Source organism: Canis aureus, chromosome 5 (genome assembly GCF_053574225.1).
Source record: "Canis aureus isolate CA01 chromosome 5, VMU_Caureus_v.1.0, whole genome shotgun sequence".
NCBI lineage: Eukaryota > Metazoa > Chordata > Mammalia > Carnivora > Canidae > Canis > Canis aureus.
In genome coordinates, this window is record NC_135615.1 from 9335381 (window position 1) to 9362321 (window position 26941).

General features: G+C 37.2%; 1 protein-coding gene across 1 annotated transcript in view; it reads left to right on the plus strand.

Moving 5' to 3' along the window:
- The window catches only part of C5H10orf67 (chromosome 5 C10orf67 homolog), a 194921-nt gene that overhangs the window by 139527 nt on the left and 28453 nt on the right, over positions 1-26941 (plus strand). Inside the window, exons 12-15 of the mRNA XM_077896424.1 lie at positions 7061-7123; positions 7915-7994; positions 8069-8134; positions 21232-21319. Of these exons, the coding sequence (XP_077752550.1) occupies positions 7061-7123; positions 7915-7994; positions 8069-8134; positions 21232-21319 (297 nt within the window). The remainder of the gene's footprint in view (positions 1-7060; positions 7124-7914; positions 7995-8068; positions 8135-21231; positions 21320-26941) is intronic.

The following is a 26941-nucleotide window of genomic DNA, read 5'->3' on the forward strand; positions in this document are numbered from 1 at the left end:
CACACACGTAAATATATGGGAACATCATTCAATACATATAATCAATTGTGTAGAGTATTTTACTCCATGGAGGTAGCATAATTTACTTAACTAATCTCTGTCAATTTAACAATACCTTCCAGAGATGTTGTTTCTACCCTCTTGGTATTATAAACAATGGCTTCATCATCTTTAATAAAGACATTTCCATCATGGAAGAGTTTTGGTTACAAATTTTTTAGATTAGTTTGATAAAAGGTGTGTATGTAAAGTCTAGGATGATACGGAACCAGAGGAGGAGGCCAAACCCACATAGACTTTTGTCTTGAGATTTGCATATAGTTCAGATCAGTCTGGGTTCTGTAGGGCTTTGTAGTTCCATCATCCACCAAGATGTTTGAAAGCCCCCTGGCAGACATGAATTGGCACCCTTGGGGCACATCAAATGGGCCTTGGAGCACATCAGATGAAGACTTATCCTATTTTTAAAAGAATTCCCTAGCTTAACAATTTTGTTAGAAGAAAATTCACTGGTGATATATGTCATTAAATGTTTTGTTTTTACTTTTGGCTTATTCAATGATTAATGCTTGCTTGCATGCAGCCTCATATTTTATTTCAATGTTCCTAATTCTCCAGTCTCTTTTCTCCAAATTGTCAGCACACAGGCTCCTTCTGCCCTCTTCACATGTTTGTCCTCCCTCTTCACCCCTCCCCACCACCAACCAGGACCCACAGATACACTCTGGTGTTTAAACAATAGTTGCTTGACATAGAAGGTAAAAAGAAAAGAAATGTTCATGTAAAAGTCAAGATTAATGAAATTTTAGAGACAAAAGATTATCTTACTTCATGGTGAGTTAGAAAGATTGTTTTGATAGTAATATATTTAATGGTTTAAAGGAGCGAGAGGCAAAGAGACAGTAAAGTCCAGAAAGAATGGCCAAAGTTTGAGAAGAGGGAAATTTGTGGAAATTATGAGAAAGAGGAGAATGTAATGATTCTTTCATTGACAAGAAAAGGAGAAAGTGGATATGGTCAGGAATATGGTTAGTCTTATGGCGATTAATAAACATAATTGCATGTGTTCTGTTATTATAGACCTTGGCTATTGATTCCTAATTTAGAAGATTAACATATTTTTAACATGTTTCAGTGCTTAAAATGGAAAACAAACTAGCATTATAACCTTTGTTATAAATGAACCTTATTTCTTAATTTTATGGTTTTTTTTGGTTATGTGCACAAATTCAAAAGAAACCAAGAACTACTTATAATAAATTCTTTCTAATCACAATTTTTGGTTATTTTCATAATTATTCAATTTACATTTTCCTACTTTGGAAGTTATCTACTTTTATATTAATATAATCATTCATTTTCACCTCTATGTATTGTTTAGCTGTCCAATCTTTGCACCTGTCAATGAAGTAGCCACATAAAGACCAGCATGCATATTCCAGAGAAAGTGGAATGCCAGCAGCTGACAAAACAAAATGACAGTTTAATGTGGACAAAGCCAGGATTCAATCTAACATGCTGTAGTAAAGTTGAAAGTTCAACTTAAACTGGAGAGCAAACACTCTAGTCTACATATGGTGTTTTTTTTTTTTTTTTAATGAAAAGAGAAGCTATCTTCGTCATTGTAGAAATATTGTCTTTTGGAGAGATTGAATAATTATTTGCTTTAGAGAAGATATGCTTTAGCAACAGTCTTATCTTTAGTTATTACAGAGTTGATCATTATATGAGAGGCAGGAAAAGGGAGCCTTGAAAAATTGAAACTCATGTTTACTATATCTGAATTTAAACACAGAGTCTTTTTAATAAATTTTCAGTTGTGGATATGACTTTGAATATAGTGAAGTAAATAAATACAAATGTCTTTCTACATGGGAACTTATTTTGTTTTACCAAATTGTTTTCCTGACTTTTTATGGATTACTTTTTATAATTTGGGTTAATTCTTTCCCCAATGGCCTACTGTCAGGTGTCCTCCAAAGCTTGGAATTCTTTTTTTTTTTTTAAGATTTTATTTATTTATTCATGACAGACACACAGAGAGAGGCAGAGACATAGGCAGAGGGAGAAGCAGGCTCCCTGTGGGGAGCCCAATGCAGGACTTGATCCCAGGACCCTGGGATCACGACCTGAGCCAAAGGCAGACTCTCAACCACTGAGCCACACAGGTGATTTCCTTGGTCCATTATTGACCAAATGACAGTCAACTCACTCTCCTTCTGCCTGGGGAAGAGAGGCTGTTCGAGTGGATTGTGCTCTTTTTTTTTTTTTAATTTTTTTTTATTTATTATTTATGATAGTCACAGAGAGAGAGAGAGAGAGAGGCAGAGACATAGGCAGAGGGAGAAGCAGGCTCCATGCACCGGGAGCCCGACGTGGGATTCGATCCCGGGTCTCCAGGATCGCGCCCTGGGCCAAAGGCAGGCGCCAAACCGCTGCGCCACCCAGGGATCCCTGGATTGTGCTCTTTGAGAACAAATAGGTTGGGAAGATTCTAAAAAGTGTATATGCCACTGTGATGTTCCTCACTTTTTTGAATCCAAGGAGGGCTAATAATAACAAAGGCTTTTGTTGTTTTAATTAAATTGCTGTTATTGGTCTAGCTTCCTGTCACATGGGCTTTGAGAAGACTGAGTCACAGTGTTGGTAGCAGTAGTTGGTGGTTTCTTGTAGGGAGTTTGAGACAGTGTGTCAACAATTAAAGGAATATTTATCTGGGTAGTTCTAAGGCCACCATAGGGCCCTCCAGGACTGTGAGGACTGAAGGAGTGAGAGTTAAGAGTTTAGAGAACTAAGGTAACAGCAGCAGGTTAGAGTCCAGATTTGGGAAGTCCCTGTCAGTGAAGAATAAGTCAGAACTGCAGGTCAGTCACCCCTGCACACAGGCTTCTATCCCAGACCTTCTGCTTTTCTCTCTCTCTAAACTTTATGAATGGCCTTCTCCAAGTCTTCAGCTTCAGCCAAATTATTGGTGACTCCAAATTATATCTCTAGGATGAACCCCATGCCCAAATTCCAGATTCCAAGCCCTTGTCCCAGTTGCCTATTATATGTCCTCCTTTGTTTGTTTTTTATTTTTATTGATTTACTCATGAGAGACACGGAGAGAGGGGCAGAGACATAGGCAGAGGGAGAAGCAGGCTCCTTGCAGGGGGCCCGATGTGGGACTTCGTCCCAGGACCCAGGATCACACCCTGAGCTGAAGCCAAACGTTCAAACACTGAACCACCCAGGCGTCCCTATATGTCCTCATTTGAATGTGCCATGGGTTTCTCAAACTCAAAGTATTTGAATCTGAACTTACCAAATTATTTTTCATTAAATAAGAAAATAATGCTAGCACACAAAATTGCCCTATTCCAATTATTTTTTCTTTTCTTAGTGAATGGTTCCATTGTCCATCTAGTTGCCCAAATAAGCAATTATGAGCAGTTTCCTTCTTATTCAAAGAATGCCCTAAGTTCTACCTCTTTTATAATGCATCTCAAATATGTGCCTTCTACTTCAGCCCTGTTCTGCTTTTTATTGTATCTTCGGTTCCTAGAAGTTTCCCATCACACAGTAGGAATTCAGCAAATATTTAGTGAGTGAAAGAAGAAAGAGAACAAACAGCATTGGCTCTATAGGAAATGGTTAACTCAGGGGACAGGCAAGAACTTAAAAGACATTTTTAACATAAATATATTTTGGGAAACATTCATGAGAAACTTCTCCATTAAGGAAGGACAGACAGCTGTGAGAAAGGAACTGTCTCAGGGAAGGAATAATTTCTTGGAAGTAACAATAACAGCAACAACAACAAGAAGACAGCAATGGCTGAATAATAGAATTGACACAGCTGAAAACCCAATTAATAACCTGGAAGAGCCCTGTGTGGCTTAGTTGGTTAAGTGTCTGACTATTGATTTCGGCCCTGGTCATGATCTCAGGGTTGTGAGATTGAGTCCCACGTTGGGTTGGGACTCTGCCCCTGCCACCACTTGTGTGTGCTCGCTCTTTTTCTCTCTCAAATAAATAAATAAAATCTTTTTAAAAAATAATTTGGAAGACTAAGTGAACAATGTCACTTAGAAAATAGTGCAAAATGGCAGACAGAAATTATGAGAAAAGTTAAAATATGGAGGATGGATCCAAGCAAGAGGTCTAATACCTTTCTAATAGAGTTTTCAGGAAGCAAGACAGGTACAATGAAAGTAAATAAAAGAAAATTTCCATAAACTAAAGCAAAGAGACCTTAAAAGTCAGATGGAAGGGCCCATCAAGTGCTGAGCAGGATTCAAAAGAAAAGCAGAGTATCTATTGTACTTTATCAAATCTCAGATGCCAATGGTGGTAAGACATTTTAATTTTGTGTACCACTAGCAAGGCAAAACTGCAGCCTATTGAATTGTGATGTGCACACCAGTTGTAAGCCATCTCAATTTCAAAGCTGTTAAAACACTGGGTGGGACACAGAATATGTCTTAGAATTGATGAAAATAGCAGGTACATCCTGGTGAAATTTTAGGTCTCTAAGAATTAAAAAGTGACGAAGACACTTTATCTATAACAGAACAAAACCAAGGAAACTACTTTTCTCATCAGCATTACTGATTGCTGCAGGAAAATAAAGCAAAGTTTTCAAAAGGAAAAATTCTTGAATCCTAATTCTTATATCCAACTGAAGTCTCAAGTGAGTATGTAAGAAAAATAAAGATATTTTTGAATATGGAAAAACTCGGAAAGTTTATTATACTTGGAACTTGTCAAAAAGAAATTACTCAAGAAATACTTTAACCAAACACAGAAAGAATCCAATATGCAGGATGATATGGACACAAGAAGGAGAAAGTCAGTGTGACTCAGAAGTAAGGGGAGCTACAAAAATTAAAAGTTGTCACATTAGACCAGTACTGGGAAGAGCCTCCTTTCAGTGGCAAAGCTTAGTTACAGTTTTACATTTCTGTCCCTATGAAGCCAAGTACACTACTTGGTCCTATAGTAAATAATATTTACAAAAACACATTTCACTTTTTAGAATCAGTGTAGATAAAGTTTGGGGCACTTAATTATAGTTTGAGAACAATCCTATAGACTTTAACATTGTAAAAGTAGCATTCCTTCCAAAAACTGGGAGGTTGAGAGAGAGGAGTGTTGGGGAGAAAAGAAGACTAAATAAATTTCCCATTTTTCACAGCAGGGAGTTAAGTCAAAATACAGATGTTGACATATTTTGAAATGATAATAAAGGCAACTATGATATAAGCTAAACATTTGCAAATTAAAAAACACCTAGGCATGTGAGGGAGAGAGAGAAGGTGGAAGGTAATGTGAATGCTTTAAATGCTTCATCTCTATTCGTGAAGAAGCCCAAATCAAAAAAGGCTGTTATATATTTATAATAATGATGAGAAAAATGAAAATGAAACACAATGAGCAAACCAAATCTTAGCTTCTGGGAAGTGAGAGTTTCAGGTTTATGTATGCTATTTGCAGTTCATTTAAAAAAATACATGCATGCATGATCTATCATGAAAAATCTAAAGTAATAGGAGGGGCACCTGGGTGGCTCAGTCAGTTGAGCGCCGACTCTTGATTTTGGCCGGGTCCTGATCTCAGGGTAGTAGGGTTGAGCCCCTAATAGGGGCTCCGTGCCCAGCATTGAGTCTACTTGAAATTCTCCCCCTCTCCCTCCCCACCCCGCCTCTCCCCCTGCTTGCGCATGCGTGTGCTCGCTCGCTCTCAAATAAATGCATAAAATCTTTTTAAAAAATTAATGGAATATGAATGAAGAAGTCAGTAGCTTAGTGTTCAGAAATAAACAGTGTGAAGTGCCTGGCATATAGTAGGCACTCAATAAACTATAGCTTTTATGGCTGTTACTTCAAACTTTGTTATTTTTATTTGTGGCAGCTGATGTCCACTAGGTTCTCTCTATTCCTTCAGATATAAATAAGATTGGTTCAAATGCACATTCCATGCTTTGTGGCAACCTAGAGAGCATGTCCTGTGTTCTCTGCAGATGTCCATGGCATCTTGTGGTGGTCGTTGCTTTGTCTGGCTCCCTCCTCCATCGAACTAAGTCAGTTTCAGAGTTTCATTATGTGCTGCTTGCCACCCCAGTTCCCACTTTGTTTAATAAGACCTTGAATTCAGTACAGTTCTGCAATTTCTACTAAAATGACCCAACTACTCACGGGACCCCTGTAAATTTGAGGAGTTTGAAGAAGGTAAGTGACAGGCACAGTTTACATCACCGAGATGCTATTTCAAATTGAATAGTGGACATCACCCCTGGACACCAGTCACCTGAGGCTTCACCACACATTAGCACCTCCAGTCTGTGGTCTTGCCCAGCCATTCTCTCTCTCTCTCTCTCTCTCTCTCTCTCTCTCTCTCTCTCTCTCTTTCCCCAGTCCTTACTTCTAATTACTCAGGGGGAGCTAGCTCTAAGTTCCTTTTACTTTATTCTGTAGAACACTCTAGCTCTTGTTCCCAGATGGGGCTCCAAGCCCTTCTGGGTAGAGCCCACCTCACCAAGATAGGCAACAGATGCAGGGCCTTTGGGGTCACAGAACCCACCAGAGACATAATGGTAGTAATAAGGAGTACCTTTTTCTGTCTTTTGTGTAAGAACACAGAGGTAGCTAACCAAGCAGATTTTTATATTTAGTATGCTTTCTCACTGCCATCTGTTCTTATCAGAGAGATACAGTAGTGGAAAGTCATTATATCATTTAAAATAAACTTTCTTAAAATTTGTTACTTCACTAAGTGATAACTGCCTACTTCATTTTTTAAAAAAGTATAATAGTAAAATTTGGCCAACATATAAGTGCAGGGAAATGCACTTAAAAAGATGGTAGTGGGAAAGTTGGTTTTAATGGGCTGTGATTATTCAGTTACAAATGCAATGTATAAAAGCACTGGGCTTTATAAATTAGAAAAGGCAGAGAAGACCCCTGTGGGACTATGGCTGGCATATTTTAAGGCTCAGTTGCCTGTCTCTAAGCTGCAGAAAACCACATCTGTATGCATTGATTTGGAATGCTATATTTACTTTGGTTTATTTTCATGGCAGGTGAGGCATGAAAAACCAGTTGCGGTGCATGAAGAAAAGAAAGTAAAATTATCAGTGGCTAAGGTATAATAATAAAGACTAATGTGACCATTATTATTAACATGCTTATTGTTTATATTGATGCTGGCTGTTCTTAAGAAGTGGGAATGACTTTGAAAGCTACACTGAGAGTCAGTCTTCTGAGGAGACAAAGGGCCTGATTCCCACTGGAGTCTGATTCTGGGGTACATCCCAACTGGAGCCAAAGAAATCTCTCTCATTCATTCAATGCCTACAATTCCACTATTAGAGATTAATTCCTTTTGCCAAATTTTGTCCTCTTGTGAAATATAAACAATACTGAGAAATGGATGACAGAAGCTCTAATGTGATTGGTTTGGTCAGGTCCTTTCCTGAGAATAGTTTTGGGAAAGAAAGAAAGAAAGAAAGAAAGAAAGAAAGAAAGAAAGAAAGAAAGAAAGAAAGAAAGAAAGAAAGAAAGAAAGAAAAGGAAAAAAAGAGTAACTGGAGGAGCTCCTGCCTAAAATGAGCATGGAGAGAAGTCACAATAAGAGAGGGAAAACAAGATATAGGAAAAGGGATACCTGGTAGGGGGAAGAGTGATGAAGGTAAGTTTTGATTACTTTGTAATATTGCCTAAAGTTGGCTGCCTTTAAATGAATCACTTACAGGACATGGAGGATGGGATCTTTAATTCTTGCAATTCATGGGGATTTGCAAGTAAATGTAACTCACAATTCCCTCAAATTATTTTTGATAAGTAGAATATGCATGTTATTTAATAGAACTTCACAGATTTATGGAGAAGCAGTATACTCATGTAATTCACTTTGTGATGTGTTTTCTATTGAAAGACTGAAGACAAACGTATTTTGGAGGAGCAAATACAAATACTAAAGGCTAATTTAGAAAACGAGAGAAAGAAGACAGAAAGGTACTGGTGATAATGAAGCATAATTGTTCATTTGTAGCTAATACGACATTTAACCATCTATAACTTTATTACAGATATAAAAAAGAGTCAGATCGGATAAGCAAAAACTGGGAAAAGAAATTCTACATTCTCAAGAATAGGTATGTGGTGATAGATACAAGTTCTGTTTATAGAAATGTGACTAATCATCTTTGAAGGAATTTGGGAGCTTTGCATTCTTCTGTACATGTTAATCAATATAAAATGCCAGTATGCACTTTTAACAAGAAGTGCAAAATAACTGGCCTATAATAGAAGAGTTTTTGAAGTCACTTCAAAGGAAAAATAATTCAAGATTCTATTTCATTCGTTATCTCCATATTTCAAATTTTTTAAAAAAGATTTTATTTATCTATTCATGAGAGACAAAGAGAGAAGCAGAGACACAGGCAGAGGGAGAAGCAGGCTCCTCACAGGGAGCCTGATGTGGACCTGGATCCTGGACCCAGGATCACGCCCTGGGCTGAAGGCAGACACTCAACTGCTGAGCCACCCAGGCGTCCCTCCATATTTCAATTTTAAAGGATTAATGGGAGAGACAGACTCTTCTTGATACCTGATTTAATTGAACCTCGATAGTCATCTTCCTTCGCAGGGCTATTAAAACAGTTTCCTGTTCATTTGCACATGACAATATTTAACTGGTCTATATCTTCTTTGTAAAATTGTTTTATATCCTGTGTCCTCTACCTTTTTTACAGACAACACAGCTCCCGATTTCTTAATTCTCAGATCTTTTACTCACATAATCATTTTATCTTCCCTATGTAACCTTCGTCTTGTTAAAAGTGAAGTAAGTGACACTATAAAAGCAACACCAAGTAGAGAAAAAGCCTATTTTTTTCCTTGTCCTAACATTGTTAATATAAAACATCTACATTCTATTCTCTTGTTTCCTGCCATAATGTCACCCAGATTCTCCTGTCTTTATCATATGTTGGAATTTCCTTTGCAAAATTTTCTTACAGTCAAGGAGCATTTGAGACAGGATGGATTCAGTGGTGGTCCGATGTCATAGGTCAAGCATGAGACTCACACAGGGCTTCATACGATGGTAATGCCCTACATTTGCACAGCACTTCATAAGGCACACTATTACTGTGAGTGTGTATGAGAGAGAGGAGAAAAAAACAAAAATCTATACATTGCTGCAGAACTGCAGACATCATCCTGAAATAGTCCCAGGTGGTACATGGAGAATCCACAAGATAGCAGAAATACCACCAGATGGCCAGGGAAAGATCTCCTCCTTGAGGTAAAATGTTCTGTGCTGAGTTCCTGCTTGTGCTTCACATCTTTTCCTTGCTTATTTCTGTGGGGTTCACTTTGTTAATTTTGTTTTTTCTTAAAGATCGCATTTGTTTGAAGTGGGGAGAATGAATGGGGGAGGGGCAGAGAGAGGGACAAGCAGACACCATGCCCCACCCTCCCCACCCCTCCCCCTCCTCGCCTTGAGCTGGGAACCAATGTGGGGCTCAATGTGGGGCTGGATTCCAGGACCTGGAGATCATGACCTGAGCCAAAGGCAGATGCTTAACTGACTGAGTCACCCAGGAGCCCCAGTGGGGTTCACTTTGATCTTAATATTTACCTTGGATCTGTCCCCATGAGATTCATCCCATATTTCAATGACCATGGACAAGAATGTCTCAGCTTTACTACAGGTTGATTTGCTATTAATCAAGATGTTGACAGTCATATTCATCATTTTGGTCTATGCAGACTTTACATTGATATTTAAATATTTGGAATAGCAAGAAGTATGATTACATGTTTTCTCTGTGTGCCTCAGTTAATCGACTGTCATCTGTCAGGTGAGGTGGCATTGCCAAGTTTCGTGCAAGATGATGTATAACCTAGAGAGTGTGCATGTCCAGAGTAGTGCATCACAGTGTGGGATGGAGATGAACTGTACAGTCCCAGATCTCTATGGCTAGAATGGCCATTTGGATTCATTGTAACAGGGATCAGAACCCATCATTTTTTCTCGTAGAGGAAAAACTTCACCTTGGCCATTCAAGGTAAAAGTCTAATCCAACCATTTCTCAGATGATTCATGATTTATATTCAGCCCCAGTCCAAGTCAGCACGCTCCCTGTGCTCTAATTCCCTCCCTCTTCTCCTCACTTTGAAACTTAGAAACCCCCTCATTCTTGGATTTGGGAGGCAGGGAAAGTTAGGTAAATAGGAACCCTAGGCTGTTTCTTCTTTCCTCTTCTCTCCGCACTCCTCCCTTCTCAGGCGTCTGGCTTGCCTTGCAAGTCCAGGAGTCCTAGGACCTTTCCCAGTACACCTGCACTCCCTGGTACACCTGGGCTCCCCAGTACATCTGTGCTCCCCGGTACACCTGCACTTCCCGGCCCTGTTAGTTTCACCCCTGGCGGGTTAGACTCTTATGTCCTTGTTCTCAGACCATGTCAGAGTGTAGTGTGGAGGGAAAAAGAAGAGTCACCCTTGGTCGCTTGTTGTCTCTTCTGGCCATGCAACACATTCATTTTCATTGTCTATGAAATTCAAGTTTCACAAGAAGTACTAAGGCCAAATCAGAATAATTCTGGAGTTTGGGACACTCTTTTTTTTTTAAGATTTTATTTGTTTATTTATTCATGAGAGACAGAGAGAGACAGAGAGACAGAGAGACAGAGACACAGGCAGAGGGAGAAGCAGGCTCCCCACAGGGAGCCCGATGCAGGACTGGATCCCAGGACCCCGGGATCACAGCCTGAGCCAAAGGCAGATGCTCAACCACTGAGCCACCCAGGTGCCCCACTCAGGTGTTTTTTTTTTGGGGGGGGGGGAGTTTGTGCCTTCTTCTCAATTAAGCTTTCTTAAGTCTTCTCAAAAGCTAGGCCTTGGCAGGTGAGGGGATGGTGTGGGGTGAGGGGTTGACTCATGAAGTTCAGAGTGTTAAGCTGATGGTGATCCAAGACACAGTTTCCAAGCATGGGAGGTGAGGGGAATTGGAATCAAAAGCCAAGCAGACAGGGATGCTGGTGGCAGCTTTATTCATAACTGCCAAACTCAGAAGCAACCAAGATGTGCAGGAAATAGATCACACTATTTAAAAAATTTCCATCCATACTGCTCTGTATCCAGTCAGTTATTTTTCTGAGCACTGCATAGTATTCCATAGTATGTCTTTATGTCGTGTTACTAATCTATTCCATTTCTGGTGGTCAGCCAGGTTTTTGCCAGCACCCTCGTATCCTATTTCCTCTCAAGGTTCGGCAGGAGTTCTTTTCGTACATATGGAGTAGGATGGTTGGATTCTGTTGCGATGACCAAACATTTTAATTTTCCTGGGCTGATTCTGGTTTAAGCTGGTTTCCTAGTACCATTCTCAATAGCATTTCCTTCTATTTGCAGATTTATCATCCTGAATTGGATGATAAATGACATGGTCACCTTAGTCCAGTAAAACAGGCTCTATTGTTCTCCAGAGAGGCTATAACACTTACACTCCCAACAGGAGCCCATTAAAGTTACTGTTTCACCTTTGTAGATTCTGGAGATAGAGCAGTAAACAAAATAACCAAATCTCTACCCTCACAGAACTTACCTCCTATTGGAATAAAACATAATAAACAAGTAAATATATAATATGTCAGATTGACATAGGATACATTGTGCCCCTGCAGTACAAGGCAGGGGTTGCTAGTTTACAGATGGTGGTCAGAAAAGGTGTTTCTAGTAAGGTGGTATTTGAGTGGAAACCTGAAGTGAATGACGGAGCCAACGATGTGGTTGTCTGGAGGAGCATTCCAGGCAGAGGGAACAGCAGCAGATACAAAGGCTCTGAGGTGGGAGCTTTCCTATGTTTCAAGGACTGTGAAGAAACCAGGTGGCTGGAGTGGAGTAAGGAGGGGCAAGCTGTGTAAGAAGTCAATGAAGTAGAAGATTTGGAATTTCACTTTGATATGGAAATAGCTAGCTTTTTTTTTTTTAATAAGAAAATTTTCTCTCTTAATGGCTGCTGTGACATTATGACACCTAATACAGTTAGTAACAGAAGTTCTTTGGTATTATTCAATGACCACCAAATCATATATTCAAGTTTCTTGATTATCTCAAAAGAATCTTTTAAAGTTGTTTATTTAAATCAGGATCCAAAAATAAATAAATAAATAAATAAATAAATAAATAAATAAATAAATAAATAAATCAGGATCCAGTTGAACCACTGCATTTGGGTGTTATGTGTCTTAAATAGTTTTTTTTCCCTGTAATAATGGTCCCACTTTCCAATCCATTGATTTGCTAGATAAATATGCCCATTTGTTAAATAGGATGTCTCACATTATGGATTTGGTTAAGTGTGTGTGTGTGTGTGTGTGTGTGTGTGGCATCATTTGCCTATTCTATCACTGTATTTTCTACAAACTGATGTTTAATACTGGGTGCTTAATTAGACTCAGGTTCAATATTTTAGGCAAGACTACTTCATTGGAAGTACTATGAAATTCCTATTGCATCACATCATCAGGAACATAATGTGGTTTTTTTCAATAATGTTATTCTATTCAAGTGTTAGCCTAATCCATACATTTTAAGCTTCGCCACTGACCTTTCTCTACATAATTTAACTGTAAACTATGATCCAATATTTCATTAAGGGCTGCAAATTGGTGATATTCTATCTTTCCTTCAGAATTTATCAGCTAAAATTCTATTAGAGAAAAAAATTCCACCATTTGGTTACCCTAAAATATAGTTTATACAAAGAAGGCAAGATAAATGTTTGACTCCCTTTATTTATCAATATTCAGAATGATAAATTTGTGCCCTAAAACTGCATCTGAGTATCTTTGCCAATGAGGAGAAACCCAATCTGGTTTTCTGTCTTCAAAACGTTACTCTGATCTCTGTGTTGAGTATAGGCCACAGAGAAGCCCAAGAAAAAGCTGGGGAAAAAATTAGGAGCTCTGGAAATAATAACCCAATTCTCAGGCACAACACAATGGTAATTTGTCTGGGATGGGGGCAGTAGAAGTTGAGGAATGATTAAAATTTGGGTCTATTTTAAAAGTAAGCTCAATAGGATTGTTGAACTGGAGGGTATTATGCTGAGTGAAATAAGTCAATCGGAGAAGGACAAACATTATATGGTCTCATTCATTTGGGGAATATAAATAACAGTGAAAGGGAATAGAAGGGAAGGGAGAAGAAATGGGTAGGAAATATCAGAAAGGGAGACAGAACATGAAGACTCCTAACTCTGGGAAATGAACTAGGGGTGGTGGAAGGGGAGGAGGATGGGGGGTGGGGGTGAATGGGTGACGAGCACTGAGGGGGGCACTTGACGGGATGAGCACTGGGTGTTATTCTGTATGTTGGCAAATTGAACACCAATAAAAAATAAATTTATTATTTTAAAAAAATTTAAAAATTTTTAAAAATTTTTAAAAAATTTAAAAAAATAAAATAAAAGTAAGCTCAATAGGATTGTTGAAACATTGCATCTAAGGTAAAAGAGAAAGACATCAAGGATGGATGCCAGGGTCTTACCTAAGGGACAGGAAAGAGGGAGTTGCCTCCCACTGAGATAGGCAAGCATGTTTCAGAGGGAAATCAGTTCAATTTTTTATATCCATTTAAGATATCTATTAATCACCTGAAAGTAGACATCAAATAGGCATTCATGACCATGAGAGTCTGAAATTCAGAAGAAAGTTTAGGCTACATGCATAAGTTTGAGATGCATTAAGTATAGGTGATACTTAAACCCATGAGACTAAATGGGATCAGCTAAGAGTCAATGTGGGTAGAGAAAAATAGAGCATGTTGGGTGAATGAGTAAGGGTTCCGTCAGGACAGACCTCAACAGGGAAATTTTAATATCAAGGAGTATTAACTAATAGAAGGTGGTTAACTGTGAAAAGAGGTAAAGAGAACTCTAAAGGATAGAAGGATAACAATGTAGGAAGAAGAGTCTGCCTCTAGGGGCGAGGAAAAGTATTTATGGCAGGAACAAAATTTGGAAGAGTTCTCCCATCAAGGCTGAGATTCAGATGCCATGGCAGCATGTGTATCTCTGGCCCACTGGATGGTGGCCACAGACTGGCCTGGGGAGCAGGAAATTATCAACTGAAGTGCCAGGGTGAGCACCACAGTACATCACTGACAGTTGCACACTTCTTAAGCTAAGAAGGAAAAATCCCAGCAAAACCAGGAAGTGAGGGGCACCTGGGTTGTTCAGTGGTTGAGCATCTGCCTTTGACTTGGATCATGATTCAGGGGTCCTAGGATTGATCCTACATCAGGCTCCCAGGCTCCCAGGCTCCCCAGGGAGCCTGCTTCTCCCTCTGCCTATGTCTCTGCCTCTGTGTGTGTGTGTTTCTCATGAATAAACAAAATCTTTTTTAAAAACACAAGATGTGAAGCCCCTTCCTCTTATGCAGGACTAGCATCTAGATGTACAGCAGGAATATGGTCAGAAAGAAAGAGTACTCTATACTTTCCACTTCTCAGCCCCTCTGGGTCCATTTCCACACCAATCCAGAGTGGGTCAAAGTGGAATATTTTGTTGGTGGGGGAGGACGTGGTGTCTGCCTTTGCGGGGACTGAAGGGAAGAGAAGAACTTCATGAGAATATTTTCAAGACAAGACAAACACATAAGAAGCCAGGCCAGAATCACCAGAGCCTTTTGCCTGCATATTCAGTGTACAGTACTGAATTCATTTATCTGCTCATTTCTTCATTCATTTAACAAATATGTATCCAACATGTTCTAGTTGAATTGGGGGCAGAGGAAAAGTCAGGAATCGGTTACCACTATTGTAACTCTGGTTGATGCTTTGTATTGACAAGGGCGATAACATGCAGCATCTAAAGGAACAAGGAATCAGTTGTACAATTTATCTCTTCAGCTAAAAAAGTCACCAGTTTCCCTTCAGGGCTGGAGAGATTCATATCACCTCTCATAGAAATCTGCCCATGGGGGCAAACGACACAGTGGGCATGCCATTCACTACATTCAAAATGGCAGTTTAACAACTAACATTGTGTGTTAATGTGTTATGTGTGTGTTGAATGTATACAATTAATGTTTTAGTTTACTACATAGTGTCAGAGACAATGCTAATCACTTTGCATATGTCAAATCCTTATTGGGACTGTAGGTGATAGTTAAAAAGAGTAACTCCTGGGTGCCTGGGTGGCTCAGTCGCTTAAGCATCCAACTCTTGATTCCAGCTCAGGTCATGCTCCTTGGGGTTGTGAGATGGAACCCCGAGCATGCAGTATGCTTGAGGATCCTCTCTCTCCCTTGCCCTCTGCCTCTCCCCCACCCTGCTTGCTCTCTCTCTCTCTCTCTCTCTCTCAAAACAAAATTGCTAACCCCACTTATGAGGAAACTGAAGTTCAAAGAAGTTAAATAATTTGTCAGAATTCACATAGCTAACGAGTGGCAGATCTCAGGAATGGACATAGGTCTTTCTGACCCTAAAAAAACATGTTACTCTTAATTCTTTTTTGGTTCAACATTTAATATATTACAGAAGAATACTTAAGATACATCAGTATAGTATAAAGATAACAGTATGGTGAACACATGTGTTCTCACCACAAGATAAAGGATTAGCAGCCATTGTGTGCCCATCCAGGGCCTTGTGCCCCTTCTTCCTCCAATGTAATCTATCCTAAAGTTAATGTTTATCATTCTCTTGGGGAAGGTTTTAAATTTTTTAAGTTCTTGATCTCAGCTAGTTAACATACAGTGTTAGTGCTGGTGTTAATCTCAGTTGTACAACCTAGTGATTCATCACTTCCATACATCACCTGGTGCTTATCACAACCGCCCTCTTTAATCCCCATCACCTGTTTAACCCATCATCCCCCCCCCCCCCCCCCGCCCATCCTCCTCCCCTCTGGGAATCATCTGTTTGTTCTCTCTAGTTAAGAATCTGTTTCTCGGGCGATGCCTGGTTGGCTCAGTGGTTGAGCATCTGCCTTTGGCTCAGGGCATGACCCTGGGGTCAAGTCCCACATCAGGCTCCCTGTGAGGAGTCTGCTTCTCCCTCTATGTCTCTGCCTCTCTCTGTGTGTCTCTCATGAATAAATAAAAATCTCTTTTAAAAAAGTCTGTTTCTTGGTTTGTCTTTCTCTTTTTTCCCTTGGCTTGTCTGTTTTGTTTCTTAAAATACACATATGAATGAGATCATAGGTATTTGACTGACTTATTCTCTGACTTATTTCACTTAGCATGATATACTCTAGCTCCATCCATGTCATTGCAAATGGCAAGATTTCATTTTTCATGGCCAAATAATATTCCAGTGTGTGTTTATACCACATCTTTTTTATCCATTCATCAATCAATGGATGCTTAGTCTGTTTCCATGTCTTGGCTATGGTAAATAATGTTGCTATAAACATAGGGATGCATGTATTCTTTCAACTGAATGCTTTTGTATTCTTTGGGTAAATATCCAGTAGTATGATTATTGGATCCTGAGGTAGTTCTTCTTTTAACTTTTTGAGGAACCTCCAACTGTTTTCCACAGTGACTACACCAGTTTGCATTCTCACCAACAATGCACAAATGTTCCTCTTTCTCCATCCTCACCAGAACTGTTGTTTCTTGTGTTGTTGATTTTAACCATTCTGACAGGTGTGAGGTGATATCTCATTGTAGTTTGGATTTACATTTCCTTGATTGTGAGTGATGATAAACATATTTTCGCATGTGTACTGGCCATTGGCGGAGGAAGGTTTTTAAATAACGTGCAATTTATTAAATAGACATTGAGTTATTTTGATTTTCTACTTCTAGTAGATTTCATATTTCATGTTGTCCTTTTAAAGGAATCTTACTGGGGTATCTGGGTGTCTCAGTCAGTTAAGCATCCAAGTCTTGGTTTCAGCTCATTTCATGATCTCATAGCTCATAAGATCGAGCCCTGTGTTGGCTCCCTGCTCAGCAAGAAGTCTGCTTGAAGATTCTCTCCTGCCCCTCCTCCTACTCACACATGTGCACGTGTGCTCTCTCTCTTTCTCTTTCTAAAATAAATAAATAAATCTAAAAAAATAAAAAGGGATTTTACCTTTTCACTAAATTGTCAAATTGATTGACTTAAAGTTGTTCATAATATCCTCATATTATATACTTAAATTATCTGTAAGATCTAATGATGGTCCCTTTTTCACTTTGAAAATTTGTGTTCTCTTCTGTTTTATTGATCAGTCTTGTTAGAAGTTGGTCAGTATTATTATTTATTCCAAAGAAATCATTTTTCCTTTGTTGAATTTCTCTCATATATTTGTTTTCATTAGTTTCTGTTCTTATCTTTATTATTTTCTTCCTTCTACTTTGTGTATGATTTGCTATTCTTCCTAAAAAGAAAGCTGAGATCATTGGTTTTCAGACTTTTTTCTTCTACTATATACATTTTAGACTATGTATTGTTCTCCAAGCATTGCTGGAGTTGAATCCCACAAAATGTGACGTGCTACATACTATCATTCAGTATAAAATGTTTTCTAAATTCTATTTTATTTCATCTTTTATCTATGGGTTATTTAGAAGTGATGTTTTATTTCACTTCTAAATAAACAAATGTTAAGGATTGTCTAGTTGTGTTTCTAGATTAATTCTACTGTGCTCAAAGAACCTACTCTGAATTATTTCAATCTGTTAAGATTTTTGATACTTGTTTTATGTTCAGCATATTGTTGATTTTGGAAAATGATCCATGTACCCTTCTAAAGAAGAGGAATTATATCAATGGATGCAACGTTTTATATATTTCAATCAGGTCCAATTTATCCATTGTGTTTTTTTTATATCTCTTATGTACTTACATTTTTGCTACAGTTGCAAATATTAAGATAGTGGTATTAAATCTTCAGTTATGCTTATAGATTTATCTATTTCTCTTTTACTTCTGTCAATTTTTCCTTTAAGTATTTTATGGCTACATTACTGGAAACTTACAAATTTAGATCCTGTTATCTTCCTATGAAGTTATCATTTTTATGTATCACAATGAGTCATTCCCCTCTGTAAAAGTCCTTCCTGGCTTAATGTCTACTTCATCTAATATTAATATAACTGTATCATTCTTCTTTGATTAAGATTGCATGGTGCGGTTTTTCCAGCTTTTTTCTTTCAACCTATTTTTATATTTAATCTGTTCTCCCAGTCTTATTTATTTAATTGGCCTACTTCATTTACTTTTAGTGCAATTACTGGTATTCTTGGTTTGTATCTACCAATTAACACATTTTTTGCTATTTGGCCAACCTATTTCTTCTTCTCTCCTTTTCACCTTCTTTTGGACTAATCAACATATTTTTAATCCATATTTCCTTCTATTGACTTGTTATTCATTCTTTTCTCTTTTTGAAATTTTAACCCCCATCCTTTGCTTACCAGTCTTCTACAAGTTTCTATTTAATACTTGCCCAAGAATTCTAGAACCTTAGAATCATTATGTTGTACACCTGAAACCAATAGGATAGTGTATGTCAATTATACTTCAATGAAAAAGAAAAATGAAGGAATTCTAGAACCTTAGAATATTTTAACTCCATTTAGCCCCCACCTGCATTTTCATTTTGATTCTGTATAAATTTTTAACACCATCGAACATTACAATTATTGTTTGGTGTAGTCAGTATTCACTTACTTTAACCCACATTTTTACTCTGGGAGCTCTTTATTTCTTCTTGTTTTCAATCTTTCCACTTGGGATCATCTTCCTCCTGTCTGAACAGCTCTCTTTAGTTTTTCTTTCAATGCAGGTTTGCCTACAAATAATTCTATCAGCTTTTCTTGATAGGAAAGTGTCTTTATTTTACCTTCATTATTTTTTTAAGATTTTATCTATTTATTCATGAGAGACATAGAGAAAGAGACAGAGAGAGACACAGGCAGAGGGAGAAGCAGGCTCCACGTAGGGAGCCCAATATGGGACTCAATCCCAGGACACCAGGATCACACCCTGAGCCAAAGGCAGACGCTTTAACTGCTGAGCAACCCAGGTGTCCCCATTATTGAAGAATATTTTCTCTGAGTATAAAATTCTGTGCTAGTAGTTATTCCCCTACACGTGTTCATGATGCCAATGCATCGAGTACTAGCCTCCAATGTAGATGTCAAGACATATCAGCTATCAGCCTCTCCTCTTCTAGGATTTTAATTATATGTAAGTTTTTTCCTTTTGACTACAACCTACATGTTTTTTACACTCCTGTCTGGTTTTTCCTGTTTTTCTCTCTAAGCTTTACTTTATTTCTATATTTATTGATCTACCTTTGAGATTAATAATCCTGTGGCCTGCTGTATCCATTCCACTATTCAGCCCATGTACTGAGTTCTTAAAATCATATATGATTGTTTCAGTTCTAAGATGACCACTCATTTTTTTAAATAGACTCCAGTTCTCTGCTGAAATTTGCCATCTTTTTAAAATCTATTTTACCCATCTTTTGCTTTATTTTCTTCATCATAGTCATATTAAAATCATCATTGCTCTGCTTTTTTCTGCCTTCTTTTTCATAAGCTTCCATTTTTTTCACACACAGAATAGTTATTGTAAACAACTTTATTGACATATAGTTTACATACCACTCTTTTAAAGGGCGGTTTTTAATGTATTCACAGAGTTGAACAACAATTACTACTCTCTAAATCAGGGCATTTTCATCCACCCAAAAAAGAACTACATATCCATTAGCAGTTGCTCTGTATCCCCCCTTCCCCCAATCCCTGGCAACCACTGATCTACTTCCTATCCCTATGTGTTTGCCTGTTCTGGACATTTCATATACATGGAATCATACCATATGTGACCTTTTGTGACTGGCTTCTTTCACTTGGCATAATGTTTTCAAGTTTATCTGTGTTGTAGAAATGTATCAGTATTTCATTACTATTAGTTGCCAAATAAGATTCCACTGCATGGATAGGCTACATTTTGTTTACCCATTCTTCAGAGTTTCAACATTTTACTTATTTCCACTTTGGGGCTACTATATATACTGCTGCTATTAACAGTCATGTACAAGTTTTGGTGTGAATATGTGTTTTCAATTCTCCTAGGCATACACCTATGGAAGGAAGAAATTACTAGGTCATATATAATTCTATGTTTAACATTTTGAAGAACTGTAAAACTGCTTTCCAAAGTGGCTGCACCATTTTACAATTATACAGACAATGGATGAGGATTCCCATTTCTCTATATACTATCCAACATTTGTGATTGTCTGTCTTTTTGTCTAGTCACCCTAGGCAGTGGTACCTTGCTGCAGTTTCCATCCATGAGACACACCCAGTCTCTTCTAAGACCCCTCCGTGTGACTGAATACTGTGACTTATTTTGTTCCTTCCTCATGGCTAGTCAAAGGTTGTCCAGCATAATTTCAGCTTTGTCTCCAGAACATGCTTTTCAGAGAATGAATCTCCTACTTTGCATCATTTGCAATCTGGATAGGTGGAGAATTTCCCCAATTTTTAACATATATGTTGTGTTTCATTACATTATAATCATTATTTTTGATGCTCAATTTCTCAAATCTTAAGTCAATGGGAGCCCTCTCAGGGTTGACTAGTGTGTTCTTTTGTCATGATCCTTGATGGTTTCCTTAATAATAAAGTGTCCCAGGCTCAACTTTTATTATGGACATTTATTGCCTTAGATCTAGAGGCAGCCATTTCTGAAAGATGCCCAGGTTTATTTTAGGGGGAAATATTTTTAAAACTACAGTTTGAGGAGCACCTGAGTGCCTCAGTCCATTAAGCATCTGACTTTGGGTCAGGTCATGGTCTCAGGGTCCTGGGATCAAGCCAGATGTCTGGCTCCCTGCTCAGTGGGGAACCTGCTTCTCCCTCTGCCTGTGCCATTGCCTGCCTCTCTCTCTCTCTCTCTCTCTCTCTCATGAATAAAGAAATAAAATCTTAAAAAAAATAAAAATGAAAAAGTAAGGGCGCCTGGCTGGCTCAGTCTAGATCATGTGACTCTTGATCTCAGCGTTGTAAGTTCAAGCCCCATGTTGGATGTGGAAATTGCTTAAAATAAAACCTTTAAAAAATAACTAAGAATGAAAGAAGTAACAAATTCATACTACTATTTAAAATTTTTTACTTGTATTCCTTTCACAATGAAAATTGTGGTACCTAACCACAGGAATGTAATATTAATCTGCTTTATCCTATGATTTCTATACATTTGAATTTCACTGTTTCTTTTATTTCAGCTTTCATGTTCTTAAAAATGAGATGTTTACTAGGCACACATTATTTCGTCAGTTTGCAGTACTTGCTGATACATCCTTCAATTATATTGTAAGTACATATAATGTTTAGACACTGTCTCTTTGATGATATTTGTACATTTCTTTCTGTTCTTATTTCACATTCATTGAACCCCTATCCTTACAGACTCTGGAGATAGTACACAACAGTCATTCTGCTAGATACTAAGGATGTAAGACCGAGTGCCTGAACCCAAAGAGCTCAGTCTGATATGAGATATAAATATGTAAACAAATTCTTTCAATGCAATATGGTTGAACTATAATAGAGACAAGCAAAAAATTCATAGAAGGGGTGAACCTAGCTGGAAAGCATTTGTCAGTCTGACTACTTCTGGGTGTGGATGTAATGTAAGGAAATATCCAAAGCTCAAGGTCCAAGTATCCAGTCACTTCCAAAAGGGAAAAAGGAGGTAAAAGAATCTTTTCCTAGTACCAAGTCATTTATTTTTCATACTAGAAGTCACTTGTAGATGAAGCCCAATTTTAAAATAGACTATTTCTTAACCTATTTAATTAATTTTTTATTTGGGAGCTATGATTGTAAAACTAAATGATGTCCAGTGTAGAAATGTATCCAGTAAATTTCAAATAGTAAGAAAATTAGTGTGTTGTAAATGCTATTGAGCACCTGTCATGATGCTAAGTATTCTGGGGCAAATCAGGTTTGTGGGAAAGAGCATGAGAAACACAAAATACAGACTCTTGCTTTAGGAGGTGTCCAATCTAAAATCACTCTTAAAATTTTTTTCAACCTTTTTTACTTTAAGATTTTATTTTCTAAATTTAAGTTGCTGCAGGACGTGAAAGAACTAAGAATGTTGGCAAGATAGCATTAAATTATTTCTGATTTTTTACTAAATTTACCTGGTAATCTGAAACTTTTTGAGCTTTTAATAATTGACTCCTCTGAAATGTCCCCAGACTGGTCTACATAGATAAGAATATATAGTCTCTCTTTTTTTTTTTCCTCCTTTTGTTTTTTCCTCTTTCAACTGAAGGTTACAGTTTCAATTGGAGTAATCCTCATTTCAGATATTTAATCAGCTGGACAAATAAAATATTGGTGGGCCCATGAGAATGATGTGCTAACTCAAAAATCGGGCTTTATTTTAGGATTACCTGACATAATGGTCTGGTCCAAATGTGAATTGGTGAGGTTTTATGAAACGGAATTCTAAAATCTCAAAGTTACACTGGTCCAGGCCCATTAACAGATCCAGTCCTTTTCTTGAGAAAAATCTCTGTCCTGCCCTCAATCTACCTTCTTGTGGAGGAGGGCTAGTGCTCCATCCAGCCTGAATATGTCCATGTGCCATTTCTTTTCTGGGATTCCAGGCTCATGATCCTTATCTGTATGTCCATACAGCATACAGGCACTCAAGACACTCATCAGAGTGGATAGCAAATATTGAAGAAAAATAGACAGGGGCTGGGAGAAAGAGGAGGGAAAGAGAGAGTGATGAGTGAATGAGTTTTGGGTAACTAACATTTTTCCTTGGTTCCCTACACAGTATAGCCACTCATCCACTTCACAAATATTTATTTAGTGTCAACATGTACCAAGCACCATGCTCCGTGCCGGGAATGAGATAGTGCACATGACAAATAGAGCTCCTTCCTTTATAGACTATAAATGTCATGAGAGCACAGACTAGTCTCTCTTGTAAACTGTTTAACTCACAGAGATTAGAATAGCACCTGACTTCCCAAGTAGAGAACATAGGTATTAATAAGGAAATATCAAACTTTAAATTACATAATTGAATAAATGCTATGAAAGAAAATGTTTAGTATTTCCTATCGATATATACATACGGGCAAGCTCACAAATATTAAGTGTATCGTTTGAAGTGTTTGCCCTGTGTAGCAATCACCTAAATGAAAGGATAGGACATTGCCATCCTCCCTAAAAGCTCCCTGGTGTCCCTTTCCAGACAATACACTAGTCACATCTGTTCGCCAGACAAAAACTACTGATTTCTATCACTGCAAATTAGTTTTGCCTGTTCTTAAGACATGTATAGATGGAATCACAGAGTAAGTATTCTTTTATGTCTGTCTTGTTTTACTCAGCATAGTGCTTTTAAAATTGATCCAGGTTATTGTGTGTATCCCTAGCAATTGTTTCTTTGTATTGCTGAGCAACATTCTATTGTATGAAGAAGCAATAATTTGTTTATCTGTTCTTCTCTTGATGGACTCCTGGGCTGTTTCTAGTTAGAGGCTGTTTCAGGGAGGGGAGGAGAAGGTGCTACAAACATTCTTATGCTAGTAATTTCTGGAAATATATTTTTGTAACTTTCAGGTAGGACTGGAGTAGCTGGGACTTGGGGATATGTATTTTTGAGTTTATATTCCAGAGTATACCACCAGCAATATTTGAGAATTCCTGTGCTCCATATCTTCCCCAACTTGATCCTGTCAGTTTTTAAAGTTGAGCCATCCTAAAATCATGTCTCACTGAAGTTTTAACTTGCATTCCCTAATAATTAATGATGTTGATATTTTTTGATGAGCTTATTGGCTAATTTTAGATCTTTTTTCTTAAAGGGACTATTCAGATCTTTTAAAATAATTGTGGCACATGACTTAAAATTTACCATCTGAACCATTTTTAAGTGTGCAGGTTAATAATGTTAAGTACATTCACATTGTTATGAAACCAATCTCCAGAACCCATTTTATTTCACAAAGATGAAACTCTGGGGTGCCTGGGAGGCTCAGTCGGTTAATCGTCCAACTCTTGATTTCAGCTCAGGTCCTGATCTCAGCATTGTGAGATGGAGCCTCATGGCGGTCTCTGCACTCAGTGGGGAGTCTGCTTGAGACTCTCTCTTTCCCTCTTCCACTGCCCCTCCCCCGTCTAAAATAAACAAATAAATCTTTTAAAATAAATAAATAAAATGAAACTTCATATCCATTAAACATTAACTCCCCATTACCCCCTTACTCCCATTTTTGTTTGTTTTTAATTCTTATTGCATTATAGCATTTTGTTATATATTCTGGATACAAGTCTTTTGTCATATACATGTTGCAAATATTTATTCTCACCCTGTAGTTTGTCCTTCCATTTTCAGAACAGTGCCTTTCAAAGGTCAGAAATTTAAAAAAAATTTAGAAATTTTTAATTTTAATGAAGATCAATTTAGCTCTTTTTTTTCCTGTGGCAGATTATGTTTTCTGCGGCCTTGACTGTATCTCATATTCTGCACTCTCTCTCTCTCAAATAAATAAATATTTTTAACAAATCATGATTTCTACACTTCTTTAGTTCTTTATTTTGATTTATTTCTTATAAACTGGACCATGCCTTATAGTGTCTTTCTTTTTTTTGTGAAAGGAACATTATCTTTGCTGCTATGCCTTGCCCTGACTGAAGCCAGTTTAGAATTTGCTTTTTGCTCATTACTTTGGCTTATTTTCCTCCAGTGGATATTTATAAGCTATTTTCATTAAACCTGGAATAGATGCAAAAATTCTCAGCAAAATATTAGCAAACTAAATTCAGTAATTAACAGGATCATTCACCATGATCAGTGGGATTTATGCCAGGAATGCCAGGATGGCATAACATCCTCAAATCAATCAATGTGATACATCACAAGGATAAACCTCATAAGACCATCTCAATAGATGCAGAAAAAAGCATTCCTTTTTGAGAATCAGTAATGATTTTTGATAAAAACTCTCAACAAAGCAGGTATAGAGGGAATGTACCTCAAAATAATAAAAGGCATATATGATAAGCCTACAGCTAACATATTCAATGATGAAAAAGCTGAAAGCTTTTTCACTAAGATTAGGAACAAGACCAGTATGTCCACTCTTCCCATTTTATTCAACATAGTATTAGAAGTCCTAGCCAGGGCAATAGGCAAGAAAAAGAAATAAAGGACAAACAAATTGTAAAGGAAAAAGTAAAACTCTAGTTGCAGATGGCTTGATATTGTATATGGAAAACCCTAAAAACTCCATTAAAAAAACTGTTAAAACTAATAAAAATTGCAGGATACAAAATCAGTACACAAAAATCTGTTATGCTACCTTATTGTAATGATCAGAAAGAGAAATTAAGAAAACAATCCTATTTACAATTGCATCAAAAAGAATAAAATATTTAGGACTAAATCTGACCAAGGATATGGAAGACCTGCATATTGCAAACTGCAAGATATCAGTGAAATAAATTGATGGAGATATAAATAAATGGAAAGATATTCCATACTCACAGACTGGAAGAATAAATATCATAAAAATGTCCATACTTCCAAAAGAAATATACAGATTCAATGCTATTGCTAACAAAATTCCAATGGTATTTTTCACATAAATAGAACAAGCAATCCTCTTATTTGTATGTCACTACAAAAGACCCCACATAGCCAAAGAAAAGGAAGAAAAGTAGAAAACATTATGCTCCTTGATTTCAAACTACCGTACAAGACCATAGTAATTAAAACAGTATGGTATTGGCATAAAAACAGACCCATAAATCAATAAAACAGGATAGAGAGCCCAGAAATAAACCCATGCATAGGTGGTAAATTAATTTATGACAGAGGAGTATATATATATACAATGGGGAATGGACAGTCTCTTCAATAAATGGTATTGGCAAATTGAATAGCCACATGCCAAAGGATGAAACTGGACCACTATCCTACACCATACACAAAAATTAACTTGAAATACATTAAACACTTGAACATAAGACCTGAAACCATAAAATTCCTAGAAGAAAAGATATGTGTTAAGCTCTTTGACATAGTTCTTGGCCATGATTTTTTGGATCTGACCCCAAAAGCAAAAGCAACAAAAACAAAAATAAATAAGTGGGACTACTTGGGATGGATAGATAGATAGATAGATAGATAGATAGATAGATAGATAGAAATATTGTTCTGCCCTGAAAGAGAATGAAAATTACCATTTGCAATAACGTGGATGGACCTTAAGTCCTTAAGGTGCCTTAAGGGCATCATGCTAAGTGAAATAAGTCAGACAGAGAAGGACAAATATCATATGATCTCTCTTATATGTAGAGAATATAGACAAACGAATACCAAGCTTAGAGATACAGAGGACAGACTTGTGGTTGCAAGAGCCAGGGGGTGGAGGGTGGGAGAAATGAATGAACTGTTTTGATTTTTTTAAGTTTAAATAAATTGAATTTTAAAAATATTATGTTACACTGTATTGTAACTAAATGTAAAATATAATTTTAAAATTTAAATTTAAGTAAAATTTAATTAAATTTTAATAAAATTTAAAATAAAAACTTTAAACAAGTTTATTATGAATGAAAAAATTAAGGAATTCTTTATACAATTTGGAAACTAACCCTTTGTCAATTATATGCATTGCAAAATGTCTTCTTTCAGTTTTGGATGGTATTTTGTTATCTTTTCATAAATAAATGCTCTTAATCTTGATGTTAATTTAATTACTAATACTTTCCTTTTTGCCTTCACATTGTTTCTACCTTGTTTAAGAATACCTTACCTAACCTTTTGTCACAAATATATTCTTTATGATTTTTAAATATTTTCCTTTGCCTTTCATGTTTAGAGGCTTAATCCCTCTAGAATTGATAGTGTATAGGAAGGTAGAGTCTGATTTCATCTTCTTTTAATACGGAAAATCAACT